The following is a 19458-nucleotide window of genomic DNA, read 5'->3' as shown; positions in this document are numbered from 1 at the left end:
AGGAAAGTGCACGCAGCGCGACACTGTGAGCCCTGTACGAGCTTTTTCTGCTGGTTCCAGCATGCAGAGACACGTGACACTTTCCACAGCCTGTGCATGTGTGTGTGTGTGCGTGCGTGCGTGTGTGTATTTTTTTTCGGACACGCCGCTTATGTTGGGCCCGGTAAAGTAAAGCAGACAATACTTTGAGTGCATTGAAACGACTGCCGAGACACCTTTATGTAGGTTCGCTCGGACTTTGCGAGGTCATTGTTGGTTTGTGACATCTGACCACTGCTGGGGTTCAGTGAGGCCACCACGAGTGGCTTTCCAACGTAATGGACCGATGGAGATGCTCGTATATTCTACGCAATTGATAAAAAATAAATAAAATTAGTTATTCCCCACCCATCCCCTTTTTTGTAACACAGTAACAGATAGATTTTAACCTTCTTGGATTTTGTCGCTTGCCGGGCAACATTAATTCCGCTGCCACACTTTGCAGCCCTAGGTAATAAGAGGTGACTCGCGGGCACTTGTGTCCACCGGAAAATTTGGCATTGAAATCGCAGTCTTTCTGCTCTAAATTTCTTATATCCAGTTTGCTCTATGTTTATTCATTTTTTCATATTCATTCTTTTGAAATCCGCCAGTTAGAGACTAGCCCTCCCCATCGTTTGAGTTGAAGACATGGAAGCGCGCCAATCAGATGCCAAAATAGACTCATTGACTTAGTCCACAAACTTCTCCGAACACACATCCGGGCGCGCTCCATTGGCACTGACCGAGTGACCTGGCGATCGCCAGATACGCGGTAAAATACATCGATATGACTGGACTCAAACGGCATGCTCACGTCGTCGTGCCTCCGTCGTCCGAGGAAGTGCTTGGCCACGTGCAGCGGCAGCACGTTGTAGACGAGGGCCTCGTTTTTGCGCCTCATGTCGGCCACCTTCTCCTTCTGCTCCTCGACGTCCTTGCGCCACAGGAACAGCCGCCGGGACGTTACCTCCAGCTGCGAAAGAACAATGGCTTCCGATGAAGCGCACCCTCTCCCGACAGACATCGTCTCTACGGTATACCCGTCTCGTCCGTTCTTTTTCTTGTGGTCTGCTCCTCTGCCGTGATGTAATCGCTCGCGGAATGACGCAATCAGCGAGTTTGCCCTAGATCAGCTAGACGCGGAGCGCCAGTTCGTCTGCTTCTTTTGCAGGGGTTATGGTGACGTCAGAACGACGCTGAGCTCTGATTGGCTCGATTGGAAGGATAGCGGGTAGACCTCAAAGCCATCTGCCTTGAGGTCTACCCACTATCCTTCCAATCGAGCCAATCACACCTCGGTATTCTGACGTCACTACAACCCTTGCAAAAGAAGCAGACGAACTTGTGCGGTGTTTTCGTCTGTCACCGACTGGTCTCCATCGATGACGTCCCCGAATCGGAAAAGCAATCGCTGATATTTACTTCCTTTCCGACGGTCTTTAGTTGCACGTGACGTACAATTTAGGACGAAGACGGAATGCACGTTCTGCGCGCATGCGCAGCGCTTGGCCTTTTACTTGTCGACGCGTCAGCGCGGGATCGAAGCACCCCGCGAACGACACTTTGCTCCGACGGACGGGAGGTGTCAAGTGCTCCGCGGACAATGCGTCTGTTTGTAAACAGCGAGGCGCGCGCTAAATGCGTTTGCCGCTGTCGAAACGTTGACGGCCGAACGTTTTACTGCTGTCGAAACGGCCTTATTTTTAGGAGCCCGCAGGCCGTATTTTTAAACGAGCTTCCGCAATGGTCTTAGCGGGCTTGCGCTCCTGAACTATTTTTAATTTGGTCTTTCGAAAAGCAAAGCAATAGGCGGACTTTTTTTTTTTTTTTTTTTTTTGTCTTTTTTTTTTTTTTTTTTAGAAATATGTTTGACGCTGTTTCACGATTATATGACGCAGTCTTTATATCCGTAACCTCCGAATATGCCGCATTTCTAAATCAGACCAAAACTTGCATTTTTTTTTTTTTTCGCTTACGGCGTTCACGTTTATTCGAATCCGCACGTCCGTATATTTACGCGCATGAAGTACCAATTTTTCTCTACGATGAACTGTGTCCAGATTCCGTCGTGTTTATCCTCATTTTTTGCAGGACTTGATGCAGTCTTGCGACGGTCTTCGAGGGACCTGTGACGGTTTTGTGGGGGTCTTGCCACGGTTTTTCTTCTTCAGTCCAAAAATGTTAGAAAGCTGAGCTAGGCATCTTTCCCTGTAGACCTCAGTGAATAGATAGTTTATCCTTTTGCCGAACTTTGTAACCTCTCGGTTCCTTCTTTCGCCTAAAATTGTAACCAATTTTTTTCTTTTTGCTTTTAGATTGATGATTTTTAGTAAGAATTAAAGTGGTCTTCCCTTTTCCCAGAGCAGTCTATTCTCTCTTTGGTTAATCGCAAACATTCTGTCAGTGCCTTCCCAACGAGCAATGTGAAAAGGTCTTTTTAGTGAAAAAGCCCGAGACTGGGGGATTGGCAGATGACGACAAGGAAGAGAAGGAACCCTATATAAAGGGTCCTGTCCTCAACAAAGGTTTAGCTCTGTTTGAGAAGTTCTCCGTGTCTTCCTTGTCGTCATCTGTCATTACATCAGTCTCGGGTTTTTCACTAAAATGTTCGATATAGACCAGCTCACTTGCGCCCTTACGTTCTGTTCTTGAAAAGGTCAGTTATAATCACGCAATTTGACATTTTTTTCTTTTTAGTACGTTGTGATTATATATATATATTTTGCTCTTCTACCGTTTAGCGCGCGAGACTGATCACTTTCGTCCTTTTCGCTTAGTCGCTTCCGACTGAGAGTTAAGCGAGAAAGCTCGTAAAATGTTCCTTCCGAGAAGCAACTGGAGGGTTCGGGCCTCCGCCGTGCAATCCCAGTTCGTCGACTATGGTCTATAGATTATAACGCCAAACACACTGTTGACGAACATGTCCGCGTTCGCTCACACCAGGTGTGGGCACTGCGGATGCGCGGAAACCAGATTTGCACGAGGCCAAGCATCTGGGCATGCGCCGCGCCGACAGCGTCGCCACCCACACACTGTGACGTGACGATGTCAGCATGTCACCGTTAGTTCATGTGTGACGTCACGACACGGTGTCACGTAACTCCGTGACGTCACGTGTCATAGGGTTTGCGCGGATGCACGAACAGACAAGCATCTAGAAGAGGTACTTCCGTGATAAAACGTATTCCACGCTTTAAAATGAGTCAGTGGTTTTGGAGAGACGACGTCCTTGTATACGGAACCTCGGAGCTCGGCTCGACTAATTTAATCGGGGTTAACGAGACAGCGAGTGATTAAACAACGATTGAACTCTGTTCGTTCCCAGCACGCGCCACGGAATGCAGCACACTCACACAAAGGAGGTGTGGACACCAGTACGGCTTTATGAGTTGGCACATGTACACGGGCCAGGGACGACGCGGCTGACAGCTTCGGTCTTGGCACGGCCGGGGCAGGTGCGCATGTATCCAAGGGTAGTCGTGTCGCTCGACGGATCGCGCTCTCCCCGGAGGCTTTTTCCGGACTCGGTTGGAAGCGGCACCCGGGGAACCGTGCCAAGGAAAGCAGCGTGGAGAGTGCGGCGGAGGATACAGGCGGTGGCGGAAGCTGGCTTCGGCCGAGGGAGCCATGCAGGCTGCTCCTCCGCACGGCGGCCCTTTGTTCGCTCTGTTTTCGCCGTAAACTTGGTTTCGGCTTTATGACGGGCGTAAATTCACGACGGTGTTTTCCGGGCCGTTGGAGTTTTATGCCCGATTTCGAATTTGCGGAAGTTCTATTTTCGCTCCGAAAGCGCGCGCGTGCGCCTTACGCTGACGAATCTATAGAGGTGTTTGCGCTTTTCTCACGGATGGACGGTTAGGAAAGCGAGTTTTATGGCCCTGTTCGCATGAATAGTTGCCAGAGAACTATCCCGGATCGGGATCTGCGATGCGCGCGTCGGCTGCGATATCGTCCCGAAATGGGAACTTGGCAGGGCGTCCTTCGAACGTGTCCTTACTTTAGAAGATGCCCGACATGAGGAGCGATTCGGCGAGACGTTTGCGTCCCAGATTCCTCACAGACGCGCGGGTTTTGGTTGCGACGATCTGGCACATTTCACGGCGTTGAACGCTCAACGGACTTCGTGCTTTTGGACGTTGTGAGGATATAGGGCACTTTGGGGCTACTTTGTTCCTGTACGTGTTCCATTTTCGGCCATCGTCGAAATGAGCTGGTCATTGTGAAAATGACGCTGATTGGACATAAGGGGTGCCTTTGGCGATCGGGCTGGGACTCGCATCCAATCGGCGAGGGCACGAATCGTACCCGAACGCTGACGTGGCACTCCCGTCCAATGTGTGGCCTGCACTGTCCCCCGGTCACGTGACGCGTAGAAAACCTAGCACTATTAGCGATGTGCGCGGCCAAAAGCGTCGCTGTGGTCAGCTTTCCACGATTGGCCAAACCATGGGCATATGAGCACTGTCAGATTGTCAACTTTGACGGTGTTAGTTTCGGATTGCGATGGCTCCTAGCTTTTACTCTGCTTTTTAAACACACCATCGAACTCGTCGTGGCACCCGATGGTAAGTAGCCAGAATAACAACTGGTGACGTCACGGCCAGGCAAATCTCAGTCGTGACTTCACGGAGAGAAACCATAAGAGGGCGCCACCGAAACATCTCGGCGCTAATAGGCACTCGTTGTCTAGGAGGTGTTGGGCAGGTACTCGCCTGTCTGGAGACGAGGGCCAGCGCCAGAGCAATGACGGCCAGGTAGATGCTCTGCGCGTCGCCGTGAGTCAGCGGTGCCCTGGGCGGGAAGGCGGCAGTTAGCGAAAGTTCGAGAACAATCGTCGTGCAGGTGAATAACGCGGAAGCTCTTGGTTAGTACGGATTTATGACAGCATTGACTACTTGGAGAACACTCTCAAATGAGGGGGCCGAGTGGGCTAGCCACACCAGCTCTGAGCACGTGGAGCGAAAGCTCGCGCTGCAGAACTCAGGCGCCTTCATAGCGTATTTTATCGTGTTCTTTCATTTGTGTTTTTATATTCTTTATATTATCCTTGTATTTTTCGGGCTCTTGGCACTCCAAACGGTACAGGTAAAGGATGTCATTGTTCAGACGGCTTTCTCGTATTTTTTCCTGATGCGCAACAATTAATGATATTTCTATTGCAATTTTTCTTATCTCCAATTTAAAAGATTCCCATTTTTAACACCAGCCTTCTTTGGTGCATTCAAGTATCTCTAGCGCTGATCCTACACCTTTTATAAAGTCGTTTCCGAAGTGACCAAGAAGGTTGTTCTTCTATTTTTCCTGGGGCGTTTTTATACCTACACGCACTTGCACCATGCAGTGATTAGAATAGAATGCACGGATCACGTTGTAGTTTCTTAGTGCAGTATTAACTGACCCAGGTATATATATTCTATCTAAACGTGCATGGGAAGACCATTGAAAGTGTGTAAAACAGAGTGCGTAATCTGTTGCTGAATCTATCAGGTCGCAGTCTTGAACCGGTGCTTTTAAGGCTTCAGCGCTTGGATCTACGATGGTTAGTGATGGAACTCTATCTTTCTTATTTATTACACAATTGAAGTCCCCAAGCAGAATCACGTTAAATCTTGTGTTGGCATGAATTCTAGCTTGACAGAAAAGGCTTTCCCTTTGCGCTGCGTTATTGTATGCATACACAACAATTATGCGCCAGGGCTGATCTTGCAAAATAATGTTAGCTACCATTAGACGACCACTGTCAGCACCTTGGGGAATACTACACATTTTGTACTTTAGATCTTTCAGAACTGCGCACCCTGCAGAGTAGTCAACATCAAGGCAGTGAAAGAGATTGCAGGAATCCTTCCACAAGCTGCATCCCGAAAATAAGGTGTTTTGTTCGCATACTTTTGTTTCTTGCAAGGTCACAATGTCGCTGTCATGTTCTTGTACAAAACGAAAAAGTCGGTATTGTTTTTTTCTCGAATTTATCCCTCGCACATTTATGGTGGAAATTTTGATGGGACTTATCTGGGTGGTCGTGAGGGGATTCTTATACGTGCGTTGGGTCGAGTTCGGAAGCTGCCGGGGAGGTTGTTTTTCGGTCTTTGAATTTGGGTTTCACCTGCTGCTCTTTGGGTTCCAGCCGTATTTGCGGCTAGGTGGAGTCCAGCAGCATATTTATGGCTTCCGGTTCTCCCGTCAAGTTCTCGCTGATGTCAACTTTGACTCTTTTGCAATGATGTTCTTCCTTCTTAGTCTCGGCCACCTTCTTGGTTTGCAGGGATTGCTTTCTCAGCCCTTTTCTTTGCTTGCAGTAGCTTCTCCTGGTTCTGGGTGCGGTGTTGGGGAGGTGCTTTCGTTGCACCTTTGTACCTCCGATGGGCTTGCGTTGAGGCTGCAAGGAGGGTAGTTATTCTGGATTGCTGGGTCATCCCACGTTTGCGTCCGTTCGACTTCCTCATTGAACATTTCCTCCACATCCATGATATGTTCGCTATGATCAGCGTCTGGTGTTGCGTTCCCCTGAAGCTTTGAGGCGTACGTCGCTACACATTCTTCATTTGTGTGACCAAATCTCCAACACTGCCTGCAGCGAGGAGTGCAACTATGCCGGCGGATGTGCCCGATTCCTTTGCACCTCAGGCAGAGTGGTAGTCTTCCAGGGATGACGACGAGCGTATGGGACCCATACACGTTCAAGAGATGTGGGATCTTGTCCACCGTCAGGTCCTGCTTCAGGACGAGGGTCACTTCTCGGGTTGTTTCGAGATCCTCTAGTCCTGAAAATCTCCAGGTTTCTCTTCTCATGTCCTTGACTGTCCTGAACGACTCTAGAACCTCCCTGACCTCGGAGTCTGGCATAGGAATTGGCAGCCATAAAAGCTTAATCTTGATCTCTTCTTTGCATGGATCGATTACTATAGTTACTTTGATAATGAAATTTTCGTAAGCTTTGATCTTGAGCTTTGCTGCAGCATTTCCGAAGGTCACCATCCATACGTGGCTCATTTGATACTGGCCTAAGCCCAAGACGTCCTTCCAACCAACGATAGAAAATATTGCGTCCTTAAAGTCGCTTGCCTTGTACGGCCTTCCAGTGATGTCAGCATGTAAGAATAGTGAGTTAGTGACGAGCATACCTTGCGGTAGTCTTGGAAGTATAACCTTGTAGTCTGAAGATTCCGATGTCGTCTTGTAAACCTGGCCATCAAATGCCGTCGTACTGTTCCCGCTGGAGCTCATCTTTCCTCTCGTAGGTGACTTGGCCACCTTACAGTGTCGTTTAGGCAAAGAGAGAACCCGGGGGAGCCCCGAGCCCCTGTTATTGAAATAAATCGCAGCCCCCCGCCCCCCTCCCCCAAGCTACTGAAGGAACTCCTTCGTTTGTAGTAATGCATCTGGTCGAGTGTATGTCGGAAAGTTGGCTGTCGATTTTCCTCAGTACATGCACTCCCGGATTGAAGTCGGGCAGCACCACGGCAGCACGCATTGGCCGCATTCGCACCAAGTAAAGAAAGCGTACGCGTGCGTATTCAACTCGATGTACGCACTTCGTGCTTGACGTTTGAGCGAGCAATGTCTTCAGCCACGAGAAGGGACGACGGCTCGGCGACGGCTCTGTGCAATCGGCTTGCTGGTCGGGAGTGTCGTACGGGATGAATATCAATTCTTTTGATCGGTCCAAAATTTCTCTTTCAAAGGAAGACATAATTTGCCGGTACCATGAACAACAGTTCTGAAGTAGAGGTCCCACGCCTGTCGTCCGCTGCCACCCGCGAGTCCCACGAAACGCGAAAAGACGCCATGTTGAGAATTATGCAGTGAACGCACAGAATGCTTCCGGTTGTCTGTGCAACCTTTTTTTACAGCGGAGCTGTTAAGGGCTTGGTTCTCTAGGATTGCGTCCGGTACCAAACAAATGTAAACACAAAACTCTGGACAGCTACCGCTATCTATGAGCGACGGCGGCAACCAGACAACCGGCTTGCCGGCCTCGCTCATAGATGGCGGCAACTTTTTCAGCCTTTCCACTCTGATTTTCACCAGAGTGGAAGGACTGAATTTCTTTAGGTGCCGTCCTAGATGTCGTGCTCGAGGTCGTCCTAGAAGTCGCCTTTGAGGTCGTCCTAGAGGTTGTCCGAGAGGTCATTCTTGAGGTCGTCCTTGACGTGGTCCTGGAGGTCGTCCTTGAGGTCGTGCTAGACGTCGTCCCTGAGGTCGTCCTATGCATCATCCTTGAGGTCGTCCTAAATGTCGTCCCTGAGGTCGTATTTGAGGTCGTCCAAGAAGTCGTCCTTGAGATCGTCCCACCATAGTACAGCTTCGCTGGTCTACCTTCTTCACCAGAGTCGAACGGCTGAAAGTTTTTCAATCAACGTATTTGCAGCTTTTTGGAAGCCACAAATATGGGTTTCATATTTTTTTTTCTATTTTTAGTATTGACTGTGTGCCTTCAATGACCCACGACTTTGATTAAATTTGGTGGTCGCGTCGAAACCTTAGAAAACGGCCCGTGACCACGGAAAAGAGAGTGAGCGCGACTCAAACCGGCCAGTTCTTGATCGGCGGTTTTCGAGCGGAAAGAAACCGAATTTCGAGCTGCAAATTCGGTTTTGGTTAGTTGGGCTCTTATATGTGACGTACAAGTTACGTGACATATAAGAGCCCAACTACCCAAAACCGAATTTGCGGCTCGAAATTCGGTTTCTTTCCGCTCGAAAACCGCCGATCGAGAACTGGCCGGAAAAACCTCGGCGATTATAAATACCCTGTCAGTGTCCCTTTAAAGATGCAAAACTCAGTAAAGGTTACACGGTCGCACCTGGCTACGATGCTCATCCAGATAGAAACGGGCAGGGGTGTAGATTGAACTCAGGATGTCTGGGTTCTGCCGAATGAGCTTTCGACCCACGTACTCCGAGCTGTGGTGAACGCACTCGGCCGCCGATCCCCCGGGCTATGCACCATAGCCCACCTTGCTATGGTCAGCCTTCTAGCTCACCACATCTATGGTCAACCTTTTAGCCCTCCGTTGCTCTTGTCAACCTTCTAGTACACCATAGCTATAGTCAACCTTAGAGACCAACATTGGTATCGTCAGCCCTCTCGCCCACCATGGCTATGGTCAAGCTTCTAGCCCACCATTTCTATCGTCGGCCTTCTACAGCTGACCAAAGCAATGATCAACCTCCTAGCCCACCATTGCTTAGACAGTCGTTTGGCCCATCGTAGCTACGGTGTAGCTTCTATAGTCTACCATTGCTACAGTCCAGTTTCTTGAACATCTAGCTATGGTCAACGCATGCAAGCTCACCGAGGCATCGCGGCCAGGAACTGCGTCAGAATGGGCCCGACCTGGTTGACGGCGCACTGCAGCGCCGTTATGAGCAACAGGAAGGCGAGCTTGGTGAGGTAGCTGAGCCGGACGAGGACGGCCACGGCCAGCAGGGCGAGCACCGCCACGCTTGTCGTGTGACGCGCGGTCCTCCCGAGCTCGGGCTCTTCAGAGGCCCCCAGGAGCTGCGAGGGGGTCGGGACCTTCACGGTCTTACTCTCGGCGTCTGTTGCAGTCACTTTCAGTTCAGTTTTTATTTTTATTTTTTAATGGTATAGTTGCTTCGAATAAGATCGACAGCCGTCACACCGAAATAATGATTGGTGATCACGCGGGGGTGAGCGGGGTTGGAACAAATGATCAAGATCCTTTGTCGTCCTTGACGCAATTGTTGTCTCTGGAGGTTTTACACTTACCTAATGAGAGTGGCATCGTTTTGTTGAAAAGATCTTGACCCTATCGTTGTCTGGAGACTCAGGGGTTAGTTAAACTGATATCTTATTTGATTAATTTTTTTTATAAATACTGCAGTCCCTCTATGGGATTTTAGCAAGGCGCGTATAATTACGGACATTTAGCAAGCTGCAACATAACAAGAAAATCGATGCAAGGTGTAGCGTGATGACATAGGCCCAGCATGTGAACTGAAATCGCATTGTTAACATTGGAGGCAAATAACTGTGAACGATGACTGCACGACTACATTACGAGACTTGTAAGCAGGCTCTGGTCGAAAAACTAATTAAAAACTGAGATTGAACTTAAACTACCTGGTTAACATTGTCGGTCTAATCGGGAGTTTTTGCACGTCGGAATCACGCAACCTTTACAGGCGGGCGGAGTGTAAGGAAGGACGTCAAGAACTTAGAGCATGAAATAGCGACAACAGAAATGAGCAATACGTGACTCGCAGTATGATTGTGCGAAACCAACTCTAAGTCCTGCGTTGAATCCAATTCTCAGTGATTTGAAGGGCTTAAAGGCGGCTGACGGGCTCACCGTTGTGGCCAAGTGCATGGCAGCCCAGAGGAGGACGGCCAGCAGAGCGACCAGGAGTCGGGCCCAGGTTCTTCTCTGCACAGCTGAAGACAGCATAGACGCCGGACGAGGTGCTGTCTGTGCAAGAATGCGCCAACTGTTAACTCTATAGGCCTTTCAAGGCCGATATACACATTTGCGTTTGAGTGCATTCGACTGCACTGCGTCGAGAAACGAGAGCGAGTCGCCGGCACACCTGTGCTTCGTACGAAGTCTGGAATCCAATTCAAGGAATAGCTTGGCACGCGATATGAAAGTCAGAGATTTCCTGGTTTCTCGCAGCCGTATACCGTATAATTAAACGCAGTCAAAGTCACTCAAACGCTCTCAGACACAACTGTGCGTAGGGGCCTGTAGGGTAGCCGATACCGGCGTGCGGTCGTGCATCACATCGGCGTCATTCACGTTAGACACCAGGCTAGAAGTGGTACTGCCCTGGCAGAAGTTTTCATCTACAGCGGAGACATCAAACGTCCATTGGGGCTGGCTCACTTCGCGCATGTCTAAACATGCACACTGACACAACACAACTGCGGGTGGATGTTTTCGAGCAAGTCATACCCGATATGAATTTTCGCTGTGCTGACTGAGTTGGGAGGGAATTATAACTGGCCTGGTCACGTGAAATCTATTCCAAGGCAGGCCGAGCGGAGAAGTTGTTGCCGATTTAACTCGGAGACACGGTTTAACTGTTCCGCACACTCCGGCAGAGTTCAAGTGGCGTCGTCTCGCATCTCATACCTATGACGTCACGACGAAGAGAAAGCGACAGAACAGCACGTGATAAAGCAGCACGGTCAGAACAGCACCGCGTCAAAACAACACAGCGACAAAACAGCACGCGTGAAGACAGCACGCGATAAAACAGCACGGCGTCAAAGCATCAGAGCGACAGAAAAGCACGTGCCAAAACAGCACTCGACAAAACAGCACTCCAACGAAACGGCACGCACGTAAACTGTGCATGCCGGTTTTTTTTTTTTTTTCGCTGTAGGAACTTCTTACAGCGAAAAAACAGCATGCATTACGTGCATGCTGTTTTGTTGCTGCGCTGTCTTGTCACTGACTGTTTTGGCACGTGCCCTTCTGTCCCTCTGCTGCGTTGACGCCGTGCTGTTCTGTCGCGTGCTGTTTTGACGCGCGCTGTTTTGACCGTTCTGTTTTGTTTCGTGCTGTTTTCGTGTGTGCTGTTCTGTCGTGGTGCCCACGACCAAGGCAAAAATGAAATTAGTTCTTAGAACATAGTTACCTATTCTCGGACTTGACTTTTTAACAGTATTGTGATGAGTCCGAACTGATGGCACCCGAAGCTCATCGCTCATTGTGCAAGCTCAGGGCTCATTATCCAACTTGACGTTCTTATTGGACAAGTGCCCTATTAGACAATTGACTGCTGCGTGCTCTGGCAGCGTCCTCTGCGCGCCATTACCTGTGCGAGGAATGGAAGAAGGCAGGCCGCAGCCAGGGCCAGTAGTGCCACCAGGCCGGCCATGTAGGAGCCCAAGGCAGTCACGTGACCGAGCGGGTAGGCCGCCGCCGAGCACAGGGCCACCAGGGGCCAGGCGGCTACGGAGATGCAACAGCTGACGTCGCAGGTTCCGCCATATTGGCGCTCCAGTTCGTTGTCGCGGAAGCACAGGCTGAGCGGGTTTGCGTGCTCGCGGAGTTCCCTGGGGTGATCAGGAAAAGCCCGCGCATCACACTTTGGACCTCTTTAGGGAGTACACTGGCATAGCCTCCTACATGCTGACAAAGCCGGGCAGATCGCCATGAGAAGCGGCCGCCGAAACGGAAAAGATGGAGCGGCAGACAATGGATGAGAGGAGAGCCACGTGACTGGCGCCCCGCTGCGGCGAGACGCCGAAACACAGTTCTCCCAAGCGAACAAGTGCGCTTCGGGTCCTCGCCACTGAAAAAGCTGTGCGCTGACGTCAAGGTTTTCCGAGAAATGGCTCTTTGATGCTCTAAGGCTACCAGGTACTCGCGCTCCAAGTCTGCGACCGGGCACTCTATGGCTTCGTCGTCGAACTGACATCTTTTGTGAGCATAGAGGAGGCTATGACACTGGGCAACGCGCGCTGTCCTATTGGTCCGGTGGTGTGCTTCGGTTGTTTACAGCTCGCAGTGCAGTATACACGGCTTGCGCTGATGTCACACCAGTGGCAATCGTTGTGGCCTTGCCGCTGAACGCGTATCTTTTGGAGCTTGCTTTTTACACCACAGAATATGTTTTTCTCGGTAAGAACAAGTAGGGATTACCGCCAGCATGGTGCAATGATGTCACGCGCAAGCCACGTACTTGGTTACACAAGTCGTTGATAAATATGAAGGTGAATATTAAAGGGGAGCACTTCGAGGTTTTGCTCACACGCGGCATGTGTATGATATTGAGAGACTTTCTTGGCTTTCTTGGGAAGGTATCAGGCAAGCACACGCATCCGTTCTTCAGTGAGTGGTTCCGCCCAGAACTTAGTTGATGTGAAAAACGCACTGATACTAATATTTGGGAATGGCTGTAGCATGATTGGTATTTCATCGGTGAAGTCACGTGTTCATAAATGATAAAGCGCGCGGGCTCAGAATGATCTCTGGAAGTCATCGCAGTTTTGGAGATGACCTAGGGCCAGCGCGACTTGGACTTTCTGTCTTAGGAAGTAACCATCATGGGATACGGCTATAGCATGCCATATACGGGGCTCTGTGGGCCTACCCTGTAGTCTATATTCAAAACCGTCTAGCGGTGAAGGGCACTAAAGTCGCACCTTTTGAATTTTGAGCAGTGGCCCATATGGACTGCTTCCAATTGTTAAACTGTTCGAGGTCAACTATACTCCGTTCTACCTTACGATGGACCGCAGCGCAGTTTCAGACAATTCAGAAATCTGTATATATCACGTAACTCGAAAATCACGTGACACTCACGACAGGCGGAGCGCAAGTTCGTCTGCTTCTTTTTCAGGGGTTGCGATGACGTCACAACGCCGAGCTCGTATTGGCTGATCGTATTGGCAATCAAAGCCAATCAGAGCTCCGCGTCCTTCTGACGTCACTACAACACCTGCGCAAGAAGCAGACGACTTGGGCCCCTAAACTCGTCAAACACGAAGTTGGGGCCGAAATTGACGGAGCGCACCGATTGGTCTATTACGACGATGACTTCGCGCTTTTTTCGCCAACGTCCAATCAGCGCGCTCTGCGAACTTTCGGCTCCAACTTTGTGTTTGACGAGTTTAGGGCCCCTGCTCTCCGCATTGGATTAGCTTCGATGGCCATCGTACGGTGAAATAGAGCGTTTGTTTTCTCGTCTTCCTTACGCAGACGGACGCCATTATAGAACGTGTGTGTTTTCGGCCCAAGCTGACTCTCCTCGCAAATATTTTCTCCGGAAATAGCCCGCCCGTGAGCAGACCCACTCGGTTCTCCCGCACGAAGAAGCGGTTAGCAGCAATCGTGAAACGAAATCAGCTGTGTTGTTTCTAGAGCGCGTCCGTGACGTCAGTCTGACGCGAAGCGGGAAGCGCTTCGTGCGTAAGTAGTTCGTGCTTTGGCGGTCGGCAAACCGTAGCTGCACCTTAGTTTATCTAGGTGTATTTTTATCAAGAAGTACACGTTCCAAACGCTTAAAAGCAGCGTTCTATTTTCCTTCGACAACCAAACCTCGTAGAGACTACTCCGCTCAGCGCGTCAGCGCGTGAATAATGCAGAAAACTGAACATATTTCTTGATCTGACTACGAGTACAGTTGAACACACCAATATACACTGGTGAACTATTGAGATATAATTGCTGCGCCATTTGTGCCGGAACTGAGCCATTTGCGCCGAACTGCATGCACTGTTGGCGCCAAAGTGTGCCAAAGCGCTTAATTACCACGCTACATCTTGCTACATTTTGCCAAAATGTGAGGAATTTGCGCTAACGTTGCTCCAAATCTTGTTTCCACTTTATTAGCACCGAATATATAATACATCAGGCTCCGATACACTTCTAGGTCTTTACGGCAATCCTTGCGAATTTCCAAAACGTTCGGTTATCGCCTCAAATAACATGCTATCCGATTTGATCTCTGTATCAAACATTGACAGTATACTCGGAAGTTTCGCAATATTTCTCGTGCTCGTTTTTTGGTTGGATGGCCACATCGTTGAGGGCGCTTGTAACCGCGCCACGGTGTACAGCAGTGAAGCAACCGCATGGTAGGCGTCGCAATTTTTGCATATCTTGCTCGGCCGCAGCGCACCCACGTGCTGAGGGGAAAGCCGTCCTTCAGTGCGGGGCGTTAAGGCCCGTTCACAATCTTGCGACCGAGTAAGACTGAGAGAGACCAGACCGGTTTTTAAGCCTCTCGCGATCTCTTAGGACCAGCTCCGCTGCATCGCATCCGGTCCTAAGAAGTCGCAAAAGGCGTAAAAACCGGTCTGGTCTCTCTCGGTCTTACTCGGTCGCAAGAGTGTGAACGGCGCTTTACGCACGGTTTCTGGAGGTCGAGACCGGTTTTAATTGAAGTCAATGGGAATTGGAAATCACTTCGCTATATCCGCTATTTCGTTATAACCGACTTCGGCTAACGAAGTGCAGAAGGAAATGGGAAATCGTGATCGCTTCGCTGTTGCCGCTATTTCGTTATAACCGACTTCGTTATAACCGGTCTCGACTAACCCTGCGGTTATACCCTGTTGCGTGTTAAAAGAGGCAGGACAAACTCCTCCCTCAAAGCCCTCTGCTCTCCCCATTTTGACGAGCGAACGCTGGAGAGGAGGTGAGAGGTGTTGTAAATCCGGTCGCCTCCTCTCCAGCGTTCGCTTATAAAAGTGCAAAGAGCGGGGGGCTTCGCCTGAGGAGCTTCTCCTACCTGAAATCAGGTATAGTACATATGATAGACTTCGATATTCTGGCGATATATATATATATACATTTGAGATTCATCAACGACACTTCAGTATAGCGAGAAAACGTTTATGGACTAATCGATGAGTTTATTCTGTATGTCAACTCTCCTTTATTTATTGTTCCATCCGTTCGGTGGCACAGTGAATGCAGTGAATTAAAACTTAGTTGGTGCGGTCAATGCAAGCCTGAGAATAATACAGACGTTTTTTATGTTTTTTTTAAAGAAAGCATATGTGTTGTTTACGTGATGATTTTCGTTATCATGAACTTCTGCTTTTAAAATGTCATTGATCATAATCAAATGGCAAAAGCTTGGTTTTCTATATAAAGTAAGGACTGCAATTTTATTACAACATTACAACTTAGGGAAAACGTGAAACTGGATGCTCAAATTTATTATATTTTAACGTTATGTAACTGGAATGTACTATTTGCATTAACGAATGCCGTGAAGTTTACTCCAGTATCACAGCAAGATGCGGAGGAAAGCGCGTGTACGCCGGTAGGTGCACCCTCTTCCCTAGCATTGACGGCATTGCCACAGATAGCTGACCGCGAGTATACTGTGTTTTTTCTTGTTTTTTGTTTTCGTTTCTTCAGAATAACCTGCTCGATCTGCGAGTTTTAAAATGTGCAACGTCACACCGCTGGAAAGCGCGGGAAAATTTGAATGCTGGTTTTGATATGACTTTCATCAGCCGTTTTCTTGATAGATTTTCAAATCTGGAGATACTACCGAAAAAAAAAAAAAAAAGTTCAAGTATAATATATATATATATATATTTCGGGCAGCTAAAAAAAAAATCTGCCAGAGTTTCTTTTTAAGAAACGCTGTTAACTTCTTTCTCGAGAAAACTTCTATTGTCATCTTCTCATTTCATTAAAAGAAAGCTTAAAGGAATTTTATGTCTCGTTCATTATCAAGTCACAGGACTTCAACCTTTTTTTGTAAACGAAGAATGATTTGGCTGCCGCGCCCTTTTGTGATAGGTTAAAATTACTACAGTTTTCAAACGCAATTTTGAAGAAAATAAAACGGACTTCAAGTAATCATTAACATTAATTTATTTTTCTTAGGACTTGAAACTTGAGTTACCTGACACTATCTACAATGATTAACAACGTTCGTAAGCTTTCTTCCTTTATATCTTCCGAATTATTCATTCAAACTGTCCTTATAAGAGTCATTTCTGTAAATCCCCCAGAAACACTCCACGGCATCGAACGTGCCCGTGAGCGTTGGAGAAGAGGCAACGTAAAAGAGAAGAGCTTTCGTTCGGAATTCGGCTGACACGATTGAAATTGCGCGAACTCTTTCAATGCGCCCAGGCTTTATTTAATACTCGAGCACCAGTCTTATATTTGGTGTGCAAAAATGAGCGTGCGGTGCTCGTACTGGCACGACCAAATACAACGACGCGACCTACCAGGAAAACGTAAACACAGACATGTCGATGGTGACGCTAGTACGAAAGAACATCCGCCTAATGTCCGTTCGCCCCCGCCCCCCTTCCTAAGCTGACAGTGAGGTTGAAGCTACGAGCTCGCCGAATCAATCAACCGCCACCCTTTCATCACCTGGCCCGGCTCTCTGCGCATAAGTATGGGCGGTAGCGTGATCACGTGACTGGTCCAACGAGGGCGTAGCCTCCACCGCACTGTTGACTTAGGACTGAGCCTGATACAGAGTGGAACGGACCAATCTGCAAACTGGCAGAAGAAGACACATCACGAGATTCCGCTTTAAACGAACAAATATGCAGACACGCGACACGCGGACCCCCGTTATTAAGAAATAATCTTAAATTTGTAGGTGATGTAAATGGCGGTACGTGTTTACGCGAGTCCAATATGCCGCGCATTTGCCGCAGATTCTCGTGGCACGATATATATGTCGCGATTGCTGGACGCTTGGTCCCTAATTAGAGCGGACGGCTGTCCGCCGGAGCAGCACCCCGACTACGATGGACCGCAAGGGAAGCTACTGGCCATCCCAGCCAGTCGTGCGCTCTGAGCACATCACGTGACTTCCCGTCCCGCACAACGCTTGCGCAGCTCCGTAAGGTCACCTGAGAAACTCACACGTAAAACGCATTGGCTCCTATGGCCCTTAGCGTCCCGCTGCGGTCCATCCTATATAAGCTGAAAGGGAGTATACATCTCGCCTCGAAAACACGAGTCGTTCGAAAGATCTGCAAGCGGCATATGGGTTTATGGCTTCGCGTTCTTCCGTGTTCCGACGAGACTCGGCGCGGTGCCAAATATAGCGTCTCGCGCGGTCCCCATTTCCAAATGAAGCCTCTGGAGGCAGCTTGGGGCAACGCCGAGCGCGATTCGGACTTGCCCGCGTGGCCACGAGGAATGGGCCGAACGTGCGAACGTTCCCATACTATTACCGTTTCGCCGTCCCGATCGATCCGCGTGCAGTTCTCGGGAAAAAAGTGGGACATCGCTTATAGATCCAACCCGCTTTACGTGTCTAAACATCCGCGGTGATGGATGGATGGCGGGGCCGGAAACAAGGCGCCGCCAGCGAAGCAATAGCTCATGAGATGCGGTCGGTGTAAAGGCTATATGCGATCGGCTCGTTTAGTTTCCAACCGAGAGTCGCATTTCGAGCCACGAAGAGCTGCACATATGGCCGCCACTAAGTTAGGGTATAGTGCACACATTTGCGTTTGAGCGTGGCCGAGTGCGCTAGTAATGTGAAGTAACACGTTTCATGTTATAGATCGAAGGTTGCGCCAGATTCGTTGGCTTTTAGACAATCTATCTGGCAGCCGGCCCCCGGCCCGAAACGTAAAGATACCGAGGAAAAAGTAAAAAAAGAAAAATGGCTTCACTCCCTATGGAAACGCAGCGAAGCCACCGGTCTTCAAACAATAGGACGTCCTATTGTTTGAAGACCGGTGGCGCCGCTGCGTTTCTATCAGAGTTAAGCCCACTTTTTTTTTTTTACTCTTTCCTTAGGTAAATTCGCTCTTTGCAAATTTTAGAGAAAAAATGCACCACCTGTGGGCAACGGTTCGCAAAATCGTAGCGCGATAGGTTAAGAAACCGATTTTTGCGGTCGATCTAAAGAGCCTGGGCGCTATTTGAGACAGAATGTAAACAAATCGGCACTCTGACGTCGCCTCGCTGTGGTGGCGCTGCTGTCGGCACTGCGCATGCGCAGAACCGCCACTTTTCCCGAATCTGCCTAGTGTCGATATTTACGTAGGTGTACAGAACGTTCAATGTTCGTCTATGCCGACCAACCTTTTTTTTTTTTTTAATTTCTTTTGATGTAATTAAATCATACCTCGACGGCCACACTTCGGAAAGGTAATCAATTCCCCAGTCTTAAAAAAAAAAAAGACGTTTACGGGGAAAAAAAAAAAACACACTAAAATATATTTACGAAATGAATCCGGAATATATCGTTGGAAATCTGAACACGTGTAACGTTTGAAGTCGCCCGCTGAAGTTGCAAAATTGTCTTGCTTCCGATATTTTGAACCGTCACGCGCGTTTCTCGAAAGAAATCATTATTACCGTCGTGCTATAGCTCGACCGTACGTGCGACGTGCGATGCCGCGTTGTTTAATAATATCGTTTCATTTCCTGCATAGTCTTCAATATACCCGTCAGATCCCGCCAAGCAGCGAGTGGGAATTCCATATTTTGCGAACGTGCCACGTCTCTTCAGAATTCAAAGTGTGTGTGCGTTCCCCGTGCGCGTTGTAAGCTTTTTCTTTTTCTTTCTTATTTCGTTCTCATGCTAAACCAAAACAACAATCCCGGCAAAAAAAAAAATATTAATGATTTAAATTTTTTATTGCAGTAAACGAGTATCTTTTGATTTTGCGCTTCAGAAACGCGAATCGTTGCAGACGGAGGAATCCACGTTCTTTTAGAGAAGTGCTTATTTTTTCTTAATCTCATTTTGTTTTAATCATACTCTCCCAGTAATGACGTCGTTATGCCGCATTTATCAAACACGTATTTATTTATATTAAAAAAAAGAGATGGTAATGGCGACGTTAAAAATAAAAAATAATGGTGAGTTCCTTTTCTTTTTGTTGAATGTAGAGGACGTTAAACACGACTCAAAGGTAGCAGAGAGCAAAATGAGAGGCCTTTTTTTTTTCTCTCTCTTTTTTTAGCCCTTTCGATTCAAACACTTTACACACTAAAAAAAAAAAAAGTAA

At 48.6% G+C, this 19458-nt stretch overlaps 1 protein-coding gene across 1 annotated transcript in view; it reads right to left on the bottom strand.

The window, feature by feature from the left end:
* LOC8043607 (adenylate cyclase type 3) overlaps window positions 1-19458 on the bottom strand; it is a 77760-nt gene that overhangs the window by 31618 nt on the left and 26684 nt on the right. The window contains exons 7-11 of the mRNA XM_029990129.4: window positions 11808-12048; window positions 10340-10456; window positions 9320-9525; window positions 4734-4812; window positions 836-994 (exon numbers count right to left, since the gene is read on the bottom strand). Coding sequence (XP_029845989.1) covers window positions 836-994; window positions 4734-4812; window positions 9320-9525; window positions 10340-10456; window positions 11808-12048 — 802 coding nt within the window. The remainder of the gene's footprint in view (window positions 1-835; window positions 995-4733; window positions 4813-9319; window positions 9526-10339; window positions 10457-11807; window positions 12049-19458) is intronic.

The sequence above is a fragment of the Ixodes scapularis genome, unplaced genomic scaffold (genome assembly GCF_016920785.2).
Source record: "Ixodes scapularis isolate PalLabHiFi unplaced genomic scaffold, ASM1692078v2 PGA_scaffold7__128_contigs__length_106722199, whole genome shotgun sequence".
Classification (NCBI taxonomy): domain Eukaryota; kingdom Metazoa; phylum Arthropoda; class Arachnida; order Ixodida; family Ixodidae; genus Ixodes; species Ixodes scapularis.
The sequence above is the reverse complement of the archived record's forward strand: the minus strand, read 5'-3'. Positions and strand labels throughout refer to the sequence as shown.